The sequence below is a fragment of the Danio rerio genome, chromosome 6, assembly GCF_052040795.2.
Source record: "Danio rerio strain M-AB ecotype USA chromosome 6, GRCz13ab, whole genome shotgun sequence".
NCBI classification, from domain to species: domain Eukaryota; kingdom Metazoa; phylum Chordata; class Actinopteri; order Cypriniformes; family Danionidae; genus Danio; species Danio rerio.
This window is the reverse complement of record NC_141026.1, coordinates 12,796,854-12,822,781: the sequence shown is the minus strand read 5'-3', so window position 1 is coordinate 12,822,781 and position 25,928 is coordinate 12,796,854. Positions and strand designations below refer to the sequence as shown.

At 37.9% G+C, this 25,928-nt stretch overlaps 1 protein-coding gene across 50 annotated transcripts in view; it reads right to left on the bottom strand.

The window, feature by feature from the left end:
• Window positions 1-25,928, bottom strand: part of baz2ba (bromodomain adjacent to zinc finger domain, 2Ba) — a 171,413-nt gene that overhangs the window by 74,466 nt on the left and 71,019 nt on the right. For all 50 annotated transcript variants that reach the window (XM_087256605.1, XM_087256622.1, XM_087256611.1 and 47 more), the window contains exon 3: window positions 10,174-10,341. In XM_087256605.1, coding sequence (XP_087112731.1) covers window positions 10,174-10,339 — 166 coding nt within the window. In that variant the 5' untranslated portion in view covers window positions 10,340-10,341. The remainder of the gene's footprint in view (window positions 1-10,173; window positions 10,342-25,928) is intronic.

Below are 25,928 nucleotides of genomic sequence, written 5' to 3'. Positions count from 1 at the left end.
AAGAAGGAGCTTGAGAAGGAGAGAGAGGCGGATGTGAAGATAAATGAGAGGAAATATTCCCCCAAAGACCATCATCCGCTCCTGCTGGCACACACACACACACACACACACACACACACACACACACACACACACACACACACAAACACACACAGTGGCAGAAACGCCAGTTTCATATTAATGCGCTTTCAGCCGGCAATAATTAAATCAGCCTCTGAGAGGAGCAGAGCAGAATTACCGGATTACCTGATATCCTTCTTATTTTATCTTTCTCCTTCGTTTTCTCTCACCGTCGCTCTCTTTCTTCGCTTGTCCCCCAACCCCCCCCCACCAACACACCTTCCCATGTTCTCCATCTTCTGACAAACCGAGCCATCTTGAAAAGCGCCACTGTCCTCCCCCACCTGTCTCCTCGCTCGCTCTCTTATGTGGGATGCGGCGGAAGCCGATTAATGTGCCCTCCGTTTGCATCAATCACATTTCTACAGACACATCTGACAGCCGACTTAATTGTCTGTGTGTCTGAGGGGGACGGAGAGAAAAAGTGCGAACATGTGGCCGCCGTTTGTTCTGCGAGAGGTTAAAATATTCTCTGTTTAAGCCCAGATGCACCTCGTTCTCGACCTGAACATCATCTATCGCTCTGGCACGCTTGTGGGCCGGTGATTTAGTGGGACAAAGTGTTAATTGCGTTTAAAGCGGTAATGATAGCGCTGTGAGAACCTGTCGAGGGAAAGTCTCATTCTGAACGTTAATCAGCTCAACTAGGACTGCATTACCAAGGTCCTCTTGTCTGTTTAACCCTAGTAAAATCACTTTATAAGAGAACGTGCATTGTCTTTCCCGTTAAATTAAGAAGTATAACATTGGTAATCTGCACTCTTGTCAGAGCAACACTGTTTATTATATACTTTTATATGGTTGTTGTATAAACAACAAGTTAATATTAAGTGCCTGGCATTTCAGACACAATATGGAGAGCTATTTTAATTTTGCACGACCAACAGAAAACAGTCCCAAAAGAGGATAAAGCTAGATCATGTGCTGGAATTTTATGTAGCAATCACAGACTGATGCAAACTGTCCCAGTACTGTTTTTATGAAACAACAGCACTTCTGGAACTGAAAACGTCATATTTTCAAATCTGACTAACCACTACATGGTTAAGCATTTCAAGTGAATGCCCTGAATAATTAGTCTGGCTTCAGCCGGTGAAAAAGCATGCAAAATTAAATATTGAATTATTTGTGTCTAGACACGCTGAAGTTCAAAAATAGCAACCCAAACATTTTATGTCCATGTTTGGCTGTGGCAGCAAATTTAAAGATGCAACATCTCCAAGCAGCATGTTTTATAGTGTACACAGCTAAAACACTAGACTGATGATAGAATAATGTTAGACAACTAGTTTCACATTGTAACCCATCCATACATGCCATGGCAATTTCAAAACAGTACATTTTAGAAGCCAGTACTGAAACTATACATTATTCATATAAGCACAATAGTTTAAAGGAGTTTCTTCAGTAACCGATAAGCCACAGCTCAGATTAAAACAGGAGCTTTTTTAATTAGTTGGTGAGTACTTGAACATGAGTTTTGCTGGATTGCTAGATTATTAGTTGGCTAACTGATCCCAGAATGAACTGAAAATGGGAATACTGAAAATTCCCAGGGATTTGCAGTTAAAAATGCAATGCTAGTGCTCCAAGATATTTAAAAATGTAAGTGGTTGGTTGTAGGTGTACTGATTTATGAATGATGTAAAATCAGAGAAACAAGAGTTATAGTGTAAATAGCTAAACACAACACAATTAAAGCAGCGTCACTAATCAAACTTTTTCTAGTCTTAAAAAATGTACTAAAGCTAAACTCTAAAAACAATGTGGGTCATTTTAACTCAACAATGATTTAAATATAGACAAACACAGGCAAACAAAGCTAAAGTTAGGTAAAGTTTTTCAGTTAACCCTTGTGTGTTGTTGGATATGTTTTTATCCACTCTGAGGTGATTTTGAGTCTTAATATGACCACAAATGGAATTATTTTAGGTGACAAATTTTATTTTGACAATTATTTTGGCAAAAAGCTTTGAGATCTTTTAAAAACACACTCTGGGCAAATTGACTTTCATTATGTTGAGGGCTGTTTTTGCCCTATTGACTTCCATTATAATGACATTTTTGATTGCAAAGCCATAACATCATATGATCATGCATTCTTTGTTGTTAGTGGTTTTTCCAGTTGGAAAGAAATAAAATTTGTAGTTTTAACTGTTGATCACCACTTACAGTGCAGAAAAAGCTTTTTGGCTTTTATATAGAGTGTGTGAGAGACCTTTGTGCATTTACCTTGATTTGGCCACTTTATTAAGTACACCTTACTAGTACTGGGTTGGACCCCCTTTTGCCTTCAGAACTGCCTAAATCCTTTGTGGCATACATTTAATAAGGTACTGGAAATACTCCTTAGAGATTTTGGCACATATTGACATGATGGCATCACACAGTAGCAGCAAATTTGTCGGCTGCACATCCATGATGGGAATCTCCCATTCCACCACATTGCAAAGGTGCTCTAATGGATTGAGATCTGGTGACTGTGGAGGTCAATAACGAGTGGTTATTTGAGTTACTGTTGCCTTTCTATCAGCTCAAATAAGTCTGGCCATTCTCCTCTGGCATCAAAAAAAGCATTTGCGCCCACAGAACTGCTGCTCACTGGATATCTTCTCTTTTTTTTTTTTTTTGGACCATTCTCTGTAAACCCTAGAGATGGTTGTGCGTGAAAATCCCAGAAGATCAGCAGTTTCTGAAATACTCAGACCAGCCCGTTTGGCACCAACAACCATGCCACTTTTAAAGTCACTGAAATCACCTTTCTTTTCCATTCTGATGCTCGGTTTGAACTGCAGCAGATTGTCTTGCCCATGTCTACATGGCTAAATGCACTGAGTTCCAGCCATGTGGTTGGCTGATTAGAAACTTGCGTTAAAGATTAGTTGGACAGGTGTACCTTATAAAGTGGCCGGTGAGTGTAATTTGCTTTTATAAGCCAGAAACTTTTTTGCACAGGCTTATCTAAAGGGTTAATGGTGTCAACTGACAATCAACAGTAAAAATGACACATTTGACCTCTTCCCAAAGGGGAAAACCACCAACAATCACAAATGCATGATTACATGCTGTCAGGCTTTGCAATCAAAAAATGTCATTATAATGGAAGTCAATGGGGCAAAACCAGCCCCAAACATAACAAAACGGTAGTAAATTTAAACAATACACACAAGGCTTAAATTTTATTGGCTTTATTTAACCCAACAATTGATTTCATCCATATTTCACCCAACATTGGGTTACAACATCCCAGCATTTATGTATAATCAAGATATATAGTATAAAGTGTATTCAAGAAATTTTTTTAAGCCAGAATTGAACCAACATTAGCACCAAAGCTCAGTGTATTTACCACAACCACGAAGCCTCAGCTCTGACCAGAACTACAGCTTTATATTTTATTTCTGTGAAAACAGAGCAACAAAGAGAGCCGGCGAAGCACTTGAACCCGAGTTTTGCAGGGTACTTGAATTTCAAGAGAGACGAGCCAAAGCTGGAATTACATATTCAAAACCCCAAAACTCTGAGGGGAAAACAGCAGTCTCTCTGCGAAAACAAAAAGGTCTCCCTTCACCGCAACTCCACTTGTCGAGCTGGTGTTGAGGTAGAGGAGTGGAAAGCCGTGTGGAATATCAACTGTTAATGAGAGTCTCGTCAGAAAACGACACTGGGCCAAAAACGAAACCAGAGCAGACAGAGCGAATTACAAACAGGAAAGAGTCAGTGGTGCCTTGCAAACTTCTCTGTTTACTGAGGAGAAGAGCATATTGCAGAGTGGCGGGAAGGATGGAGGGAAAGCTGTGTTTTTGCGCCCGTGCGTTCACGTGCGTGCCTGTGTTTATGTGAAAGGGGGTGGAGAGTGAGAAGACAGCGGTATTAACAAAGGCCTAGTTAATTGGTTGAGATTCATTAATGCGGCAGCTTTTCAATTTGCAGCCAAAACTGTGAGTGCTAAATCCTGGACCGTGTTTTCACATGCTGAACAATAAGTCGGTAATTACGACAGGAGCAAGTCGGTGGCTTTCTTCAGCCTTGACTGCGCCACGGAAAGAACAAAACGCAGTCAGGAGGGAGACAAGATGCTTCATCCGACTGTTGAAAAAGTGATTCATTTATTCATATTCCTTCAGCTTAATCCCATTTTTATCAGGAGTCACAACAGCAGAATGAACCGCCAACTACTCCTGCATATGTTTTACGCAGCGGATACCCTTCAAGCAGCAACTCAATACTGGAAAACACCCATACACTCTAACACACACACAAACTCGCATACTACGGCCAATTCTGTTTATCCAATTCACCTATAGAGCATGTCTTTGGACTGTGGGGGAAACAGGAGCACCCGGATGAAACCCACGTCAACACGGAGGGAACATGCAAACTCCACACAGAAATGGCACTGCCAAGACTCAAACCAGCGACCTTCTTGCTGTGAGTTGACAGTGGTAACCACTGAGCCACCATGCTGCCATAAGTTATTCATATTTATACAATTCACCCCCCCCCCTAAAAAATACCATGCTAATATCGCTTTATTTTCAAAAATTCATTTGAGACAGACTTTACAATGAGGTTTCATTAGTTAATGTATGTATTAGCATGAAATAATAATGAACAACATTTGTACTGCATTGATTAATAAGAGTTCAACGTTTACTAATGCATTATTAAAATGCAAAGTTGTGTCTGTTTGCTAACATTAGTTAATGCAATGTGACTCAACAAGGACTAACAATGACCAACTGTATCTTCATTAACTAACATGAACAAAGATGAACAGGTATTGTAATAAATATACAAATGTAATACGATTGCTTATGGTTTGTCCACATCACTAAAACTAACATTAACTAAAGAAACCATATTGTTATTTTTTACAAAGTCCCAAGTGCTGTATTTCATAAAGAAAAGGAGGGAAATGGAAGACGGGGGTTGTCAAGATTTGATTGTATTTTAAATCAAGCATTCTTGTTCTCTGTGTTTTAAAGAATCCTATAATGGTTTTGGTTTCACCATCTGGATTGTGACTGAGCTGCGAACCATGAAGACTGAATAACACATCGATTTCAAGTCTTTCTAATTATTAACTGAAAAGAATCAATTATTTAAAAGTCTGTCATCGCTAGTTCTGACTCTAAACGGTTTGGCAAGTGACACAAGTAACTAGTGACACAATCATTTGGTAACTGAGAAATGTTGTTAAACCAATTGTTTTACTTTCTGTAGTGATTGCTCCACATCATCATTAAATATATTAGTCAACATTGGAACAAAACCAAAAATGCATTTCAAATTTGTCCAACGACAAGAACTGGTGTTGTTTATAGTTTTAGGACAACTTTGATGTAAGCTGATGATGCACTTCAAATGTTAAAAACTGTAAATATAGTCAATTCATCATTTACTCATACTAAACTACAACTTTCTTCTAGTCTCTAGAACAAAAAGAAGAAGTTTGGAAAATTGTTGTGCATATTTCACATTGGATAAAAGTGAGAAAGAGAAATTAATACATTTTTGAATGGATATTTCACCTAAAAAAAAAGAAACATTTGCAATTTATCCACCAATTAGCTGCCTTTTCATCATGGTCTCTAGTGTTTCCTAAAATAAAAGTCAATGTCTACTGACACTTGTTGTATACAGGCTAAACAAAACAAATTCTAGGTCGGATGAACATACGATAAAGCATAACAACCATTTTGTGTAAAAACTGAACATCATTACCTTTAATCCACAGCCTCTGCAAACATTCCTGAGCATTCCACAAGCTTTCTAACGAATATTGACTCAAGCTGATGATGTTCGTTTACATTGGCGAGGGATTTATTCTGGATACTGTAACCATTATAAACTCTTAACGACTTTTGTAAATTACACAGTATTTAACTGTGCTATGAACTGTATTTACTGTAGGACAGTTATATTACTGTGTTTTAAAGTTGCATTTTATAAATGACTATTTTTAGTCCAGATATACAAGACTGTAAATACATATACAGCAAAATAAATGGTGCTGTAAATGTAAACAGTATTTTTGCTGTAATATTTATTACTGGCAAACTGCTGCCAGTACGTTACTGTAGATTCTACAGGAAATTGTTACGAGTGTACATAAAAAGAGTTTGAGTATGAGATATTATTCCCAAAGATGTTCATGAGAACCCTTTTACAGACTCTCAACGTGTGATATATATCAAGCCACAAACCACCGTTTGCAAAGACTCTAGATCAAAGGCAATAACGCTAAACATAATGTTCAGTTTCTTGCACACACTTACTTCATGAAACCAAGGTGTATTGTCAGGAACCATGGATATTTACTTTCTTATTGCTCTTTAAGTTTAGTTATCATTGTTTTTTTACTCTCAATTTGACGTTTTCTATAATATGCTAAGCACAAAGTGAAAATCTTGGTTGACCTATATAGGGTGAGTAAATTAATAACATATACTGTTTTTTTTAAGTAAATGCTCTCTACTCCTCAAATCACATTCACAATTCTGTGAAATTCAGATATGGTGATCAGAGACACATTTGACCACAAATGAGGCCAACATCACTGGGTTCCCACAGATTTAATCACTGGTATTAAATCAAAACAACTAGTAGCAAAATTTTTCAAAACAATTAAGAGTCACAAGATGTGACGTATAGGATTTTGAACAAATAACTTATTAATGAATAATAAATTACTAATAAATTACTTCACTTTAGTTCTCGTCCTCACAGCTACTTCAGAAAACTTAAAAGTTCACAAAAAAAAACTGAAATCATGTTGGCATTTAGTCATCCTTGCACTGTGCAAAACATTTAACATTTATTTTCAATATTCTCTCGTCATTTTTGGCCAATCCATTAAAAGGCCACACAACTCACTAGTTGAAGTTTCACAAACTAACTTCAGACATTAGTTTGTGAATTGATCCATTTTGATTACACAGTTGGTGGATGTGTTCTAGAACTCCTCCTTCTTTAACAAACTAGTACTCAGAATGTCAAGGTGTAAATACTGGTTTCTCTATAGTAAAAATTTCCTTTTTTAACGCTTCCTGAGCTACATTTGCAAGTTTTACATGTGCCGATATCTTTTTCAGCAAGTGGGAATTCAAAAAATGCACTTCTTCACCCTTTCTCAGCATTTTCTAAATAAAAAGAGCAAACTTGCCATCATTTTTTCTGTTTTCGTTATGTGGCTACACATATTATCTACATTGATTGTTTTTTTCTGTGCAGATCAAAGACCATTGACCATTGAGCAGATCAATGCAACTGCCAGAGGTTTATGAAACTGTTCTTCTCTCACAACCACCATTGTTGTTGTGAGCACGTCATCATTTAGTCAAGTATGATGCGATCCTGGATTAACATTAATGTTGATCTTGGAACATCATTTTTTATCGAAAATGTAATCCATACCTATTTCGACCCCTAAACCCAACCATAACTGTAAATTATTCCCAAAATCAAAGGAATAATAGATGGATAAAAATCATGAAGAATGTACTGTAAGCCTAAACCTAACTTAAACAGTAAATGTATACCCTTATTCTGATTGGCTGAATGGAATGTTGGTCCAGGATCAACATAGATGTTAATCCAGGAACATGTCCTACTTGGTGAAATCAGGTTGGTGGTTGTTGTGATTAACAGAGTGTCAGAATTTTCAAAAAAGTATAATACTGTAGTTTAGCCTTAATTAACTTCTTTTTGCTCACAAATGAAGACCAAAAAAAATCTTAGTTTGAAGTATTAACTAAGATAGTTAACTTAGCTTTGGTATTGCCCTTTTTAACCTGATTTCAATATCAATTGTCATGTGAAACATGCAAAAAAGGCACAGGAAACTGATTTTCATTATGGAGAGACTGGGCTAACTTCTACAGTGCTTTATTGTCTATTTTAACACTTAACAACTCTTCTTGTAATCAAACCTAGAACTGGTGCAGTTGGCCTGTATGCAATGCTTTTATGGCCCGTTTGCACTGAGTGGTACAGTATGGTACGGTACGGGTCACCTTTATCAGGCTTGCTTTCCACTGCTAAAAGGATAACAATGGTACTCTTTTGGTGGGTGTGGTGTACGACAGAAATTTTCGGTCAACGTCATTTTTGCTCGAGAAAATGTCTACAGTAAAGCTGTACAGGTCGCTCACAAGAGCTGTACGAGACGTACTTCTCACAAAACAGATGCTTTATACACACAGATACTTCTGTATAAATGTTCATTACTAACTTTTCTATGAACATGATTTGATTATAACTGCAGATCAATGACAGTGCGAAATAGCCTACTGTAACAACTGCAATTATATAAAATAAATAAATAAATAAATGCAACATATATGAACATACAGACCCTTACAGTCTCATTTGTATCTTTAATCTTCACCAACACATGTAACCTCTTGTTAAAAAGTATTTCCATCATTCCGAGTTCATATTAGCCCAACAGTTGATGATCAGTCAAACATGGCAGTTTGTTCACGTTTGCTTAAAAAAATAATTTGCTCCTTTTTTTTGGCTTCTTCTTTGTCTTTTCGCGCATCACTCTCAAGTTTGTCAGATTCTGAAGGATCGGGTTTTCAAAAGCATGTCAGTAAATCAAGCGCACATTATTATCATCAGCTCAAGAAGTATGTTATTTCAAATATAGACGCGCCCACAAGTGCAAACAAGAAAGCGAAACGGATCGCGCTTTAGACTGGCTCATAAAAAACTAAGGGGCACAGGGTAGATTCTGCTCTTCTTGTTTATCTTCTTGTATATATTATTACGATGTTATGTATCAGCTGTGTATTTAAAACATGCTGGTTCTTTTGTTTTCATTCTGGCTTGTTGCATGAGTGAATGACATATCTCTGTTAACCAATAGCGTTCAGCTGCACATCTAGCACCGCCTTTTGGTACCCTTGGTACCCTTTGCAAAGGGTGACCAAAAAGAGGTACGTTATAGTACGGTTCACTTTTAGGTACAAACTGTCACTTTGACAGTTCAAACAGCCATAAAAGCGTACCGAACCGTACCGTACTGTTCCACTCAGTGGAAACGGGCCATTAATATCCTCCCCTAACCCTCACCGTGACGTCACTAGCGCCAATAAGTGCATTGTGTCTGACACTGCACCTCTGAGATATGGAATCTCAGCTTGCATCATCATAGCTGCATCCAGATAGGATTGGGCCTAACTTTTGTTGTGTTTTGTTCAAAAATCGACTTATATTAGAGGTTTTGCCACATTTAAATTTTATTTAATGTGTTTTGAAAGCAAATGCCACTTTATTTAAAGAAAAATAAATAGTGTTGACTCGTGATGCATGTTATGGATGTTTATTAAAAACAAGTTATGTAATATCAATTGTTCCGGAACTTTGATCTTAATAAAAATTCAGATTTGGACAGATTTTTATTACCTTAGACAATGAGAGCCTCATGAGAATTTCATGGGACCTTTAAGATGTTTAATTGATGCAAGTTGAAGTAACTTACAAAGTTAATTTGATTTGATAATTTTTTACAGCGCATTTGTATTTGAAACAACAAAGAAAAACTAAATTATGGCAGAACATTCATCTTTTGTTCTGATCCCTTCAACAAAGAAGACTCTGAGAAACCAAACACTCGTGCCTATAATCAGACAAGACTCAATCAGTAGAGAAGATTTGCGCACATGTCACACGTCACTCAGAAGCAGGGGAAAAAATATGATGCTTCATCAGACAGGAAGAGAAGTCCCTGATCACATCAGTCTACGATCTGCCGGCAAACCACGCAGTCTAAACTGGGAGACAAGCTCAAAGCGTGCCTGTGCGACACTCAGCGGTGTGTGTGTGTAAATATATATATATATATATATATATATATATATATATATATGCGCGTGTGTGTGTGTGTGCGGAAATGTGCTGGCGTGTGATTGTGCATCAGTTTTGACTGAGCACTTTTCACACTGTAACAATAAGCAACCCTTGCGTCAGGGCATGAAAGAGTGTGTGTGTGTGTGTGTGTGTGTGTGTGTGTGTGTGTGTGTGTGTGCACTCAATAGTACTTACCGCATGTGCCGAGCGAGGCCGTGGCTCCGTGGTTCAGGCTGCTCTTGGCATTGGAGGCTGCTGTGGATGAGGAAGAGGAGGAAGAGGAAGATGATGACACTGAGGTGGCGGTGTGGACGGAGGCCGGGGTGGCGGAAGGCGAGGCCAGCCGTTCTCCAGACTCCATATCTGTCAAGCACAATCCAATCCATAATTAGAGCCAGTTCTCGCACGCGCGCACTCACACACACACACACACACACACACACACACACACGGCCTGCCACTCTTCCTTTCACATCTCACTTGCCATGAACAATATTTCTATTTAACACTAGTCAGCCTCCTTCACACACATACACACGCACACACACACACACAAGGCGAACCAACCCCAACCAAGCATATTTCTACAGGACCACACATTAATGTCCCGTTTGGGCAGAGGGTTTGTTGGGCTTGTCACATTAACCGCTCATTCACTGTCGAGACCCTCTTCAATAGGACAGAAAAAGAGACTGACGCAGGCTCACACACGCACACAAAGTGAGCAGCGCGCTGATTTACAAGACTATTCACAGCCATTTTTACACAGCGTAAAACAAGCGTTCTCACACTTGATGTGCTTAACAGGCAAATTATGCCTTTAACTGTTTCTGTGGAGATTTCACAGTTTGGAGAGACGCATATTAAAGACAGTCGCACGCAGCCAACAACACATACACACCAAAAAAAGCCCCCAAGCACTCCTAAAATTCTTTCTCTATCCTCAAAACGTACCATATCCGCACGTATTTTAATGTGTGAAAATATGATTAGCAGTTGAGTGGTGTGCGGTTTGAGTATGTAGGTTTTTACGGAATGTTTTTTCAGTATTGTTCTGTAATTGTTTGATCAAAACATAAACAAAATCACAAAATTATGAAATATTATTACAAATTATAATAACCTTTTCTGTTTTAAAAGGATAGTTCAACCAAATGTACTGTACTTACTATTTACTATCCCTCAAGTGTTTTCCGAAGAAAACTAAAGAGGTTTTGAAGGAAGCTGAAAACCTGTAACCATTGACTTTTATAGTAAAACAAAAAAATACTATGAAATACAACCCTTACAGGTTTCCAGCTTTCTTCAAAATATCTACTTTTATGTTCATTAGAAGAGAGAAACTTAAATAGGTTTGGAACAAGTCAAGCGTGGGTAAGTGACGACAGAATTTTCAGTTTTGGGTGAACCTTTAAGATAATTTAAGAAATTCTACTTATAATTTAGATTTAGCACCTATAGACTGCATTAGTGATCAACCTTCCACAAGTATTTTTTTAGATGTATTGTTCATTAATTCAAACAAAAACGTAAAAGACAAACATGTAAGACTGTCTACTTGAAAGTTTCATTATGGAAAGAACAAAAACAAAAAAACTCAAGAAACACTACAAATGATACAATTATATTAAAAACACTTTGAACAATGATTGTACTTAGAGCTAAAGTACATTTCAAGTTTATAGCAATATTGTGCTTTCCTGGTGCTGGGTTGCAGCTGGAAGGTCATCCACTGCATAAAACATATGCTAGATAAGTAGGCAGTTCATTCCCCTGTAGCAACCCCTGATAAATATAATATAATATAATATAATATATATAATATAATATAATATAATATAATATAATATAATATAATATAATATAATATAATATAATATAATATAATATAATATAATATAATACAGCATTGTCGCCTCACAGCAAAAAGGTCGCTGGTTCAAGTCTCGGCTGGGTCAGTTGGCATTTCTGTGTGGAGTTTGCATGTTCTCCCTGCGTTCACATGGATTTCCTCCAGGTGCTCCAGTTTCCCCCACAGTCCAAAGACATGCGGTAAAGGTGAATTGGGTAAACTAAAATTGTTCGTAGAGTATGAGTGTGAATGAGTTAGTAAGGGCACAGCTCACAACAAAAAAGGTCGCTGGTTCGAGTCCTGGCTGGACCAGTTGGCATTTCTGTGTGGAGTTTGCATGTTCTGCCTGTGTTTTAGCTTCAGGAACCCTATTGTTGCAATCTATTTCTCCAGTCTTCAGCGTCACAACAGAAATCAATTTAATATGCTGATCAGGTGCTCAAGAAACATTTCTTATCATTACCACAACAAAATGTTGTGCTGCTTAATACTTTTTCATGATGCTTTTTTCAAGATTCCAGAAAATTCAAAACAACCGCATTTATATGCACACACACACACACACACACACACACACACACACACACACACACACACACACACACACACACATACATTTTAATCCCTCCTCCTCAAAGCATACCATATCCGCAAGTACTTTATATGCATAAAAAATACGATTAGCAGGTGTTAGCGTGTGATTTGGCCAGATTTTTTTGCTGCTGAAAGAGTGCAAACTGTTTATATGTTTGTGAATCTTAAGCTCGGTCTTGCGTCCACATGGATGCTAACTTCACAAGGAGATTTTGCTGTGGGAATCTGCAGAGAGCGCCACGGTGTAGCACACATGGCTTTGTTATTCTGTCATTATATATAAACACTTGTGTCCTGTCCCCAGAGCTGCTCTCCTTCTTGTATGTCTCTGCTACACACACACACAGACACACATGCAAACACACACCGATTAGATCTCAGAGATGGAAGCATCTATGGAATATCAACTAACCGCCTTCGCCCAAGAGTAATGCCGAAGCCAACACACACACACACACACAATGAAAGTGTCTGCATATTGCTGTAAACAGCGGCAGAGGCCACAATCTGCCACTGCGGTTGATATCCGCCCTTTTTTTCGCTCCACCTTTCCTCCATTCACTTCTTTTGGATCATCCTTCCATCTCGGCTTTCTGTCCTTTTTTTCCTTCCTCATGCCCTGCCTTTAAAGGTCAAAGGTCACTGGGTCATGACCCTGCCAACTCAAGTTCATGGCAGGTTACTCTAATTGAATGCTATAGCTTGAAATTCTACCCTAAATAACCACCCAAGTACTGCTCAGTGGAAAACAATGGCTGGATTATACATCCTATCTCTTAAAGAAAGTTAACATGGTAGGAATGGATAAAGTAGAACTTATATTTATGAGACTGTTGGGAAGTAAATCTAAAAGTGCGCTCAATTAGATAAATATATCAACATATACACAGAGTGATGAAACGAAAACATTATATATATTTACACTTACAATTTTATGAAGGCTGAATAATATTCTAAAAAAAAAAAGAAATGATCAATATAATATAATATAATATAACATAATATAATATAATAATATAATATAATATAATGTGTGGAGTTTGCATGTTCTCCCCGTGTTGGCGTGGGTTTTCCTCTGCCACAGTCCAAAGACGTGGTACAGGTGAATAGGATAAACTAAATTGGCCGTAGAGTATGTGTGTACATGTGAGAGTGTGTATGGGAGTTTCCCAGTGCTGGGTTGTAGCTGAAAGGGCATCGGCTGTGTAAAACATATGCTGGATAAGTTGGTGGTTCATTCCACTGTGGCGACCCCTGATGAATAACGGGACTAAGCTGATGGAAAATGAATAAATGAATAATCAAATAAAATCAAATAAATTAAAATACCCATTATTAGAAAATTAGGTAAAAGTTATTTTATAATATGTATTATGTATGGTGACCGAGCGGGCTTAACAAGCTGCAATTTAGGAAAACGCATGCAATTACAAAAAACACCAGCAAATTGAGAAAAGATCTTCATCCGTTTGAGAGCACACATGCTGCAAATTCCCCTAATGCAAACAAAATAATAAAACGCACTGCATTTCCTTAAAACACAAACAATTTACGAACACGCACTGCATTTTCTCAAAATGCAAACAATTTACAAAATGTGCTGCAATTTCTCAAAACGCAAACAATTTATGAAAATGAACTACATTTTCTCTAAACACAAACTATTTACAAAAATGCACTGCAATTTCTTCAAACACAAATAATTTACAAAAACGCACTGTATTTTCTGAAAATGCAAACAACTTACAAAAACGTGCTGCATTTTCTTAAAATGCAAACATTTATTCATTCATTCATTCATTCATTCATTTTTGGCTTAGTCCTTTTATTAATCCGGGGTCACTACAGCGTAATAAACCACCTAAAATGCAAACAATTTACAAAAATGCGCTGCATATTTCAACAACACAAAAACAGCGGAACACAATGGAAATGTTTCAAGGGAACCCAAAAATGTGACGGACACCACTGTGCCGTATCTATTGCTTAGTGAAGTTTGAAAGGTGAGTTTTTTTGTTTATTATACTATCCTGATTCTCGTGTCTTTAGTATTTATTAGCCTAAAAGAATTTAAAGCCTTTTAGGCTCCCCTTGAAACATTTCTGTTGTGTTGTGAGAAAATGCAGAGCGTTTTTCATAAAATGTTTGCGTTGTTTTATATAAATAAATTCTATTATTATGATTTAAAATATAATTTTTAACTATTTCATGCTTTCATGCTAATTTAGAAGTCTTTGTATTATAAGCTAATAATATAATATCTATAATATACGCTATAAGCTAATATAAGTTTTATTAAGAAAAAAATCGTATAAAAGTTATAAAAAAACCATCTCCATAATATGTGTGTAAAACTATGTAAAAAATTTTATTAGCATTCTTTAAATAATTATTTAAAAAATATATTAAATTGAATGCATCAACGAGGAATAAAATGATTAATTACTTAAAATAAATAGTTGTCCATCTCCCTCCATATCCATACTTTTCCTGATTACCTACAATGTCAACGGCAACAGACTCAGGCCTCAAAATAATTCATAACAACAACCATGATTACCGCAATAATGGTATGCCGGGGTATTTAAGGATCCAATCCTGACTTAATTATCAGAAATTAAAACAGCTTTAGCATCAGAATTAGTCTGATTTTATAGCTAATTAGCCATCTTCCACTGTGGCACTGGAAGGCAGGCATCGTAATCTCCGTGAGCGGCGTAATTAATTTGACTTGGTGCACGCGGCCAATGAGATTGACGAGGAAAACAGCAGGTCCCGGATCCTGCGAATGAGCGAATCATATGCTAATCGCGATCCGGGAACATGTTTAGTCCGAGCAATATGGACGACACCTCCGAGCTCACCAGTAAGCCAAGAGAAGCTCGCTTCCCCACGAACGTGCTTTCAGAGAGAGACACTACATAAAGCTGTGCGTTATTTAATTTAACCTGAAAATCAATCATACACTCCTGAGGCAGTGAAATATACTGCTGAGGTTGCTGTGTTTGGGAGAGTGTGCGAGTATGTGTGGAAAATCAGAGGCAATGTGTGTGTGTGTTTATTCAAAACACTGCGTATCTGTCTGTGTGTGTGCGCACGTGACCCACACTTCTCACTTGTTATGGCCCGTGGTAACAGATGGCCAATGCTAGCCACGCTAATCTGCCAACAGAGTCGTCAGCATGGATCAGTGCTAATCAGAGCGCGCCTGCAACCGCACCGACACAAAGACACCATTTTCTCCGACCGGTGCTCGCTCAGCACAGGCCTGTCACCTTCCTGGTGCCCTACGGCAGGGGGAACAGTGACCTTTGACCTTATAGCGCTGCTAATTCCCGGCTACATTGCTACAAACGCTCATTCCTACAACCACTAGGTACACAAGATGTAGAATTCATGCAGCTTCACAAGGGCGTGAGATCCTGGTTAACGAGTGTCCGAATACATCCATCTCCCCAGCCCTCCTGACTCATTGATTGGCCGCAGCGCTACCTCGTCATTGGCTGGAGCTGCTTTCCTGAAGCGTGAGATGGCTTCGCCTGTCGAAAGACACGGTTGCTTGGTGACACTGGCAGACACACCATCACCAAGTGTCCCAGGATGCACGGGGAGAGGGGGGAGAATGAGAGCATGTGCGGCGTCGTGTTAAAAACACCTAAATCAAGGAAGGGCGGGCGGATGGAGAGGAGAAATGATATGTGGGCGGAGGCCTGTACAAAGAGGTGTGGGATTCACCTTTCTTTCTTTAACCGTCTCAGTTGTGAGTAAGAGGGTATTAGATTTTATGTGTGTGTGTGTATCCTGACACATGGAGGAATAAGTTTTTAAAGGAACATTCCACTTTTTTTGGCAAATAGGCTCATTTTACAAGTCACCTAGAGTACAGTTGTGACTTGTAAAACAAGTTATACAAACGGTACAGAACAGTTGAGTTTGATCATTCTTTAATCTATTCAATCGATCTTCATGTGTGGTGGGAGTACTTTTAGCTTAGCATAAATCATTGAATTGGATTAGACCGTTAGCATCTCCTTCAAATATAAAAAAATCGGGGGTTGGCTGGGGTTTGTCGCAGACGAAAGTTAAGAGCGCGTGGTGTCGCAGATAAAAGTAAATAGGGTTGGGGAGTCGCAGAAGAAAGTGAAGAGCGGGGCAGGGGTACGTGTGAGCAGGGGGATCGGTAAAATTAGGTTATTAAATTAAGCCCTGGTTCCTAGTAATATCAAACTATGAAATAGAAGCTTTTCAATTTCTGTCAGTCTAAGCAAGCGATGTAACTAAAAAAATGTAATGATACAATGATGAATCCATTCCATCGATCTTCACGTCTGGAGGGAGCACTTTTAGCTTAGCTTAGCTTAGCATAAATCATTGAATCGGATTAGATTCGCTCAAATATATATTTAAAAAAAAAGTTTTTTATATTTAAACTTTGACTTTTCTGTAGTTACATTGTGTACTTGACTGTGAATGAAAAGTTAGCTGATATGGCTGGGAACTATACTCTCATTGTAGCATAATAATTAAGGAACTTTGCTGTCATACCATGGCTGCAGCAGGTGCAATGATATTAAGCAGCACCTTAAAATAGTCCGCAACTAGGTAACAGCGCTGTGTAATATCATTGCAGCCATGTTATAGTTATAGCATTGCATAGCAAAATATGGTAAGCTAAGCTAAAAGTGCTCCTGCCAGACCCAGAGATTGGTGAACAGTTTTATCATTTTTTTTTATCCATTCAATCAATCGTTTTGTCTGGCGGTAGCATGTTTAGCTTATCTTAGTATAAATCATTGAATCTGATTGGATCATTAGTATCTCTCTTAAAAATTTCAAAATAGACTGTTAGGCTAGGAACTATACTCTCATTCAAGCGTAATAACTAAGGAACTTTGCTGTCATACCATGACTGCAGCAGGCACAATGATATTAAGCAGCACCTTAAAATAGTCCGCAACTAGGTAACAGCGCTGCGTAATATCATTGCGCTTGCTGCAGCCATAGAATAGTTACGGCATAGCATAGTTCCTAGTAATATCGACCTATGAAATAGCAACTTTTAATTTTCTGTAAGTCTTGATAAACTAATTTATTAAGGATTTCAACAGTCTTTTTCCCATTTCTGAGTGACATGCTAATGGTCTAATCAGATTAAATGATTTGTGCTATGCTAAGCTAACCTAAAAGTGCTCCTGTCAGACACAGAGATCGGTGAACAGTAAAGTTTCATCATTTTTGAATCCATTCCATCAATCTTCATGTCTGGTGGTTAATTTGGGGTCGCCACAGCAGAATAAACCTCCAACTTATCTAGCATATGTTTTTATGCAGCAGATGCCCTTCCAGCTGCAACCCATCTCTGGGAAACATCCATTCACACTCATACACTACGGACAATTTAGTCTACCCAATTCACCTGTAGCACATGTCTTTGGACTGTGGAGGAAACCAGAGCACCCGGAGGAAACCCACGCAAACACGGGGAGAACATGCAAACTCCACACAGAAATGCCAACTGACCCAGCCGAGGCTCGAACCAGTGACCTTCTTGCTGCGAGGCGACAGCACTACCTACTGTGCTACCGTGTCGCCAGTTCAGATCATTTTTATATTTAAACATTGACTCTTCTGTGGGTACATTGTGTAATATGACGGACTTTTCTAGGCCAGTGTGACTAGGAAATATACTCTCATTCTGGTGTAATAATCAAGAACTTTGCTGCTGTACCATGGCTACAGTGATATTACAGAGGGCTGTTACCTAGTAGTGCACTTTTTTCTGCAGCCATGGTATGGCATTGTTACGGAGTAGTAAGGTTCTAGAAATATCGACCTAGAAAACAGCAACTTTTCTATCGGTCTTAGTCCATGATGTAAATACAGAAGAGTCTATATTGAAATGTTTGAGTGAGATGCTAATGGTCTAATTAGATTTAATGATTTATGCTAAGCTAAGTTAAAATTGCTCCTGCCAGACCCAGAGATCATCTGAATGAATACAAAAATTGTAAAACTCAACTGTTTACCTCATAGGGACTTGTAAAATGAGCCTATTAACAAAAAAATGGAGTGTTTCTTTAAGAAAAAACAGGGTCAGACTGATCAAGTTGATTTTCGAGAGCTAAAAGCTGTGAGTTTCTCCATCGTTCTTTGACAAGAGTCTATTCAAGCAAACAACTCCAAACGTGAGTCAGACCGTCAGGTTTATCCTAATGCAAAGAGACAGATGCCACTGATCACGTCAATGTGCCTTTCCAATGTTAGAAACATCACTCTTGTGCAACACCGTATCCAGAAATTAAAAGGATAGGAACGTGATTTCAGGATACATTGTGTGTGTGTGTATGTGTGTGTGTGTTTCTTTGCGTGTTATGAGTAACCAGAGACCAGCAGCTCAACCCACACCCAAACAAAGGGTCTGTGACAGATGGTGGAAAGCTGCATGCTGGGATACTTCGGCCTTTCGTCCGTGAGCTGTTCTGTGGTCCAATGAGGAGTTACCAGATCCGCTTCCACAGCAACACACAGATCAGCAGATATACAGAGCGGATCGTCTGCCCAAACAATACCACACCAACAATGCAAAATGAGACCTGATTGACACACACACACACACACACACACACACACACACACACACACACACACACACACACACACACACACACACACACACACACACACACACACACACACACACACACACACACACACTGCAGTCCTACAAGGGCACATCTCGTTATCTTGCATGCCTTTGTTTTTAAGGAAGAATTAAGCTCTCTTCATAAGAAAAGCAGCCTGTTTTCTTGGGTAAAATGGTGGATGCTTTTGTTTTGATCTCATAGTCTCTCTTTTTAGAGTCAGCTGGAGAGCATCACACACACACATTCCTTTAGGCCGGCTGGTGCTGACACACACACACACACACACACTCACACACAAAAACAGACGCTGCTAGTCACGCCCACACTTGTAGTTGTTGTAGTGCATATAAAGCAGCTACATTTCGCCCTAAGACATGGAGAGATTCATTCACATACACAAGTACACAAGCACAAAAAACTTTCCAAACACACACACACACACACACACACACACACACACACACACACACACACACACACACACACACACACACACACACACACACACACACATACACACTTCACTAATATAGCAGTACTTCTCTGTGCCTCGTAAAGCTTTGGTTGGGAGTTTAACATCAAATAATTATCAGATGAACAAGTTCTGATTTGTCGTGTAGCACACACTGTCTGCCACATCGAGCTGCAAACATTAAGCTTAAATTGCATTTACTTCTAGCTCACATTTATGGTCACATGCACAGTCAAAATACATAAATTATGTCCTTTATATACATATAATAAGTGTATAAACTGCAATAAACATTTAGATTTGTTATAAAAATGTGATTATTTTATTTTAAAAAGTAGTAAAAAAAAAGGAAAGAAACTAAGATTAAACTCCATTTTTCTTATAAATCATGTTTCTAAAGATGCTGTTGACTTGAAATGTTCACTGGATGTTGATAACAATCAAAGAAAGCCATACATGCAAAGAAAACAAATCTGATTAGTTTATAAATAAGGGAGGTCTGGAAAGGCAGTGAAAGCCCAGACAGCAGCTAAAATCTCTTAGTAGTTATTCAGCAAACCTCTGACTTTCCTCATTGTAAATTAATATTAGCTGCTTCAGTCCAGCATTTACATTATCAGGATGATGAAGATGAAACCAGGGTGGACATTTCAGCAAGACAATGCTCCAAAACACAGCCAAGGAAACTCTTAAATGCTTTCAGAGAAAGAAAATCAAGCTGTAGAATGGCCCAGCCAATCACCTGACTTGAACCCAATAGAAAATACAAATTAAAGATCGGATTTGATAGACGAAATCCACAAAACCGTCAAGATTTTTTCATTCTGTTGGAAGAATGTGAGTCTGTTCTTCTTGTGTTATTTCATTGTTATTACACACTTTTTCAGTTTTGTTTTGTTTTATTTTTATGTTTGTGTTGTTTGGGTTTTTACCAAAATCTAGTTCAATTTCATGTTAACAGCTCATTTAGAAATGCTATTCCCAGTAAAAAAAAAAATGTTTTCAGTACTTATTCTCCCCGCTGTATAGATAGACATTTACAATTTATACACAAATAATTTATACAATTATTTTAAAATATTTTTAGGGATGCACTGATCAGGATTTTTGCAGCCGATACAGTATCGATCCTCAATCATGGTGATCGGCCGATACAGAGTACTGATTCTGATGCTTCAAGCTATGTCTTTGCCATTGCCTGAAGCACATTTTCCTCTAAGTATAATATCTAGAAATAAATGAAGAATGTTGCCTATAATTCCTTAAACATGTCTCTTATAACCACCTAGTGTGGACATGTCAATTGGTGAGTAAAATGACTAACAATGCAAATTGGAAACATTGCAAATGAATAATTCACTCCATCTCATTCAAGAAAAAGTTTGGAGTGCATATTTGATGCATAAGTTAAAATGCGTCCTCCTCTGCTTGTAAACTTGTAAACAAACACTTGTGATCGGTTCATCAGATTGGTAAGATTAGCAAGTACTAATTGAATCATAAAATGCGATTATCTGCCGATACCGATCTCTGGCTGATTGATCGGAGCATCAATGATACTTTTAGTTAAGGTTTTGTACTTAAATACATATGTTATGTTAAGCAACTTTAGGGAATCAATTTCCCCCTGCAGCTTCCAAACATGGTTTAAACAAAATTTCCAGAGCTTTTCAAGCTTGGATATACAGTTGAAGTCAGAATTATTAGCCCCCCTGTTTGTTTTGTTCCCTAATTTCTGTTTAACGGAAAGATTTTTTCCATCACATTTCTAATCATAACAGTTTTACTAACCCATTTCTAATAACTGATTTATTTTATCTTTGCCATGATGACAGTAAATAATATTTGACTAGATGTTTTCAAGACACTTCTATACAGCTTAAAGTGACATTGAAAGGCTTAACTAGGTTAATTAGGTTAACTAGGCAGGTTAGGGTAATTAGGCAAGCTATTGTATAACGATGGTTTGTTCTGTAGTCTATTGAAAAATATTTACAGCTTAAAGGGGCTAATAATTTTCACCTTAAAATGGCTTTAAAAAATTAAAAACTGCTTTTATTCTAGCCAAAATAAAACAAACAAGACTTTCTCCAGAAGAAAAAATATTATCAGATATACTGTGGAAATTTCCTTGCTCTGTTAAACATCATTTTGTAAATATTTAAAAAAAATTCAAAATTCAAAGGGGGGCTAATAATTCTGACTTCAGCTGTTCCACCTATATTGTCTGACCTTTCACCTCTTCATTTCCTTCACGTTACTCTATCTGCATCAGTAACAGTAACGCATTATGACAATTTATAAAGTACAGCAAACGCTCACACACACAAATCACTGTATCAACAGTCCACAACTAAACTAAAAGATCAATGATAATTTATGAGCCCTGCTCTTTAATGACCGCATAATCTCTGTTACAAAACATGAGTCTCACATATAGACAATCAGCCGGCTGACCGCCAATCAGACGGGCAAACTGATTGGTCAGTTCAGAAGAGCGTGAAGAGGCTCCCAGGAATCACCAGCATTCTTTGACCTCCGCAAGATCCCAGAGGGACCATTGAAGATCATTAGATGTTTAGCTTGCTACTGCACACCTAATTTGTCTGTGTGTGTGTATGTGTGTGCGTTCTATGTGTAAGTGTGTGTGCGCAGGTGTCTTACACTCCATTTACAAGCAAGCGTAAAGAAAGACAAAACTGGCTTTCACCAAAACTACTGATCAAGGTTTGTCACACACCATCAGAAAGACGAGAGAGCGCGTGTGTGAATGTGTGTGTGAGAGTAAAAGAGAGAGATATTCTGTCCTTTACTGAAGCCCATTTCTTATTCACTCCGGAGGCAGCAGATCCGGCAAAAACCGGATATATTTAGACACTCCATTACAGAGAGAGCTGTGTGTGTATGTGTGTGTGACATGCTCAATGTCCCTGTACCATCTCCATTAACATCCACACAAACACAATCAGCAAATCCACACAAACACAAGCACATGTGAACCACGCACAAGTATGAGGAGTCTTCTTTACGCACACATCACATTCATATATACGCCACCGTCATCGCATGAGTATGCATTTTACATAAAGTGTGGTTATAACAAATATGCATTTAATAAACTCTGCATAGACTCTAAAACTTGCAAACAGCGTCTAAAATATGATATTAACATATTCGCATTTGAGATGTAAATGACTTACATATGAGCAACTTCATAGGCTTACAAATGAATCCTTGTGGATACTCAAATTGTGGCTTTAGCATTTTGATTGCATTAAATTAAAGACTATAGATTACACAAGTCAAGTCGCTTGTATAATTTTGAATGGGAAAAGGTTAATGGTCAATATGGTGAACAAAGCCCCGCCTACAAGTATAGGAGTGAATCAGCGATCGATATAGACTGACGATTCTCCGGGGAAAAAGCTCAGAGCATTTGTTTTTATGACAATTTGGTGGTCAACAAACACATTGGAATCTCAGTGAATACTTGCTTTACAGACATAAGAAACATATTCACATAAAGCTTGAAATCTGTGCTTTTAAATTAACCCACTACACTTGAAAACAAAACACGTACAGGTACAGTCCATGAATGTAAGGTAGAGTCCTGTCAAACGCACATCACATGACAGCAACTACTCAGCCGCCCCACAAACTTGTAAACAAAGAGCTGCTGTCATTTCTGGAGGAGATTAAACTTATGAGAGAGTTGCTGTTAAACTTTATTGGTGATTCTGAATATGTAATGTAATCGTAAGCTTGGCTTAGGAGAATTTGATGTTTCCCAATTCAGACAGAATGCCGACAGGCGTTTAAAAAATGGCTGCCGAGTTTAATGACTCGCCTTAAAGGGCGATAATTATATATAATTTTAATTATATTCTGTTGTCGAATACATTTTTCAAATTACAGCTATAAAACTGTTTACTTATTTACTCATTATAAATCAGTCTGTATAAAACAGTCTGTTTAACAAATTGAAAGACAACATAATGTTAAAAACAATTGAACTTTAAAGCCTTAAAATAAACAGCATTTCTGTAATTGTAATTAGGGGCCAAGCACCGTAGGTGCGTAGGCACCTATTGGATCCGTTAGCGTTCCTATTATTATTAATCTTCTTTCTTCTTCCGTTTCTTCCGCCAGATTTGAATGGCAGCCCATATAGGCGTATGCGGGAAAGTTGTATAATTTGGCACAATGATAGAGGACAGTATTAACATTAATCAGACCAAATATGAAGTCTGAAAATCAAACTCTTTAGCGCCACCACTAGTCCAACCTTTCACATAAGTTTATCATCATAACTTTTGAACCAAATGGGCTACAATCAAAATTCTCTTTTCCTCTGATTCCTTAGCTCAGTCCGATTCAAAGGCACCCTATGAATTTTTTCGCGCTTTTTGAAATTTTTAAAAAAACATATTTGATCAAACTCGTCCTAGGCCGTTTCTCCGATTTTCACCAAAATTGAATCACATGATCTACAGACCATGCCAACCAAAAGTTATGGAATTCAAGTTGATTTGACCAACCGTTTTTGTTTAACTTGCGATCAAATTTAACGTAGGACTTGCGAAAATGGACTTGAGACGATATCTCCGTAACGCATTCACCGATTCACCCCAAACTTGGTATGTGTTATGACAACTAGGGTCTGAGGTTGTATGCAGAGTTTCGGCGCACTGCCCCCTAGTGGTCCGGAGATACAAAAAAACTTGCTTTTTGGCTTATAACGTCTCAACCTTTCGTCCGAAACTCATAAAACTGGTCTCATTACATCCGGCAGAGCATGTCGAGTCGAATGATGTCTGATTTTTACAGGTCAGCCATTTTGGGCGTCGCCCATTTCGATTTTTGGCCAAAAATGCTATATTTTACCAACATATTCACATATCATTACAAAACATGGTATGCATCTTCAACCCCATGCCCTGAAAGTACTCAAAAACTTCTGGAGCAGCGCCACCTTTTGGCCATAAGTGCTTGGCCCCTTAATTGCTGCTTGCAGCTATATTTATAATTAGTTTTTGTATATCGATGGTTTGTCCTGTAGACTAATAAAAAACAATATAGCTTAAAGTGGCTAATAAAATGGTTTTTAAAAAAATGTATAACTGCTTTTATTTTAGCCGAAATAAAACAAATCAGACTTTCTCCAGAAGAAAAAATATTATCAGACATACTGTGCAAATTTCCTTGCCCTGTTAAATATAATTTGGGAAATATTTAAAAAAGGGAAAAAAAATTCAAAGGGGGCTAAAAATTCTGACCTCAACTGTATATGTAAAGTCTTATCTGTCAATGCTAAAGTTTTTGCATTTTACTGCAATGAGTTTCAACCTCAATCAAACTGTTCACAAACATATATTTTGTAGCTACAAATGCTCCACATTAATTCAATAATAAACATCGAGACCAGGCTGTGTATGCATACACTCTCACACACACACACAAACAGACAGAAACATAATTACACCACGTACAGTTTCATCACTTGGGTTCTTCTCTCCATCAACACACTGATCCATAGCTGTATTACCGTCATAAACATGATTTACAGCTCTGCAAAAGAGGAACACACAACCTTCCCTCCTCTCGTCTCCTGTGTTTCTATGTGTGTGTGTGTTTACATTGACAAAGGCATAAACCTGATGAGAAAATCCATCTCCTGTTTTAGATCGGACAGAGCAGAAATATCTTCTATTGATCACCGCAAAACAACCATCAGCTAAGAAAACAGCCGTGATTGGCATGACAGGCGTGCAGTTTCGCACCGCTCTCTTTGTAGACTCCGAAATGTGCATGTGTGTGTTTGACAGGGCCTGGCTCTAGGGATGATTTAAACATTCAAAAGGGAGTAAAATCAGCGTGTCAGTGCTATAACACAAGAGTCATCATATTTCTACATGGAAAGGGTGATGGAAGTGGCGTCTCAAATAAAAGTGTGCAAAGGGAGAGAGAGAGAAGTAAAAAGAGACAGAGCGTGTAGAGAGAGAGGAGTGAATGAGGGAAGGCAGCAATTAATAAGTTATAGATTGGTTCTTTGAATAACTTTGCATTATTCATTGTGGGGTTATGATGATAACTGTGAAATCAGAGATTCATTTAAGCAAAAAACAGAGAGAGAGAGAGAGAGAGAGAGAGAGAGAGAGAGAGAGAGAGAGAGATGTCACAAACTAAGGAGTAAATACTGAACATATGAGCACGTTCTTTTTGATGTAAACTTTATAAATGCTTTGATAACACATTTGTAACATTTGTCATGCCAATAAAGCAATTATTGAATTGAATTAAGAAACAGAGAGTATTATTATGTTTTATTTACTTAATTATTTATTAAAAATTATTTATTTATTTATTTGTTTAACTGCTACTACTACTA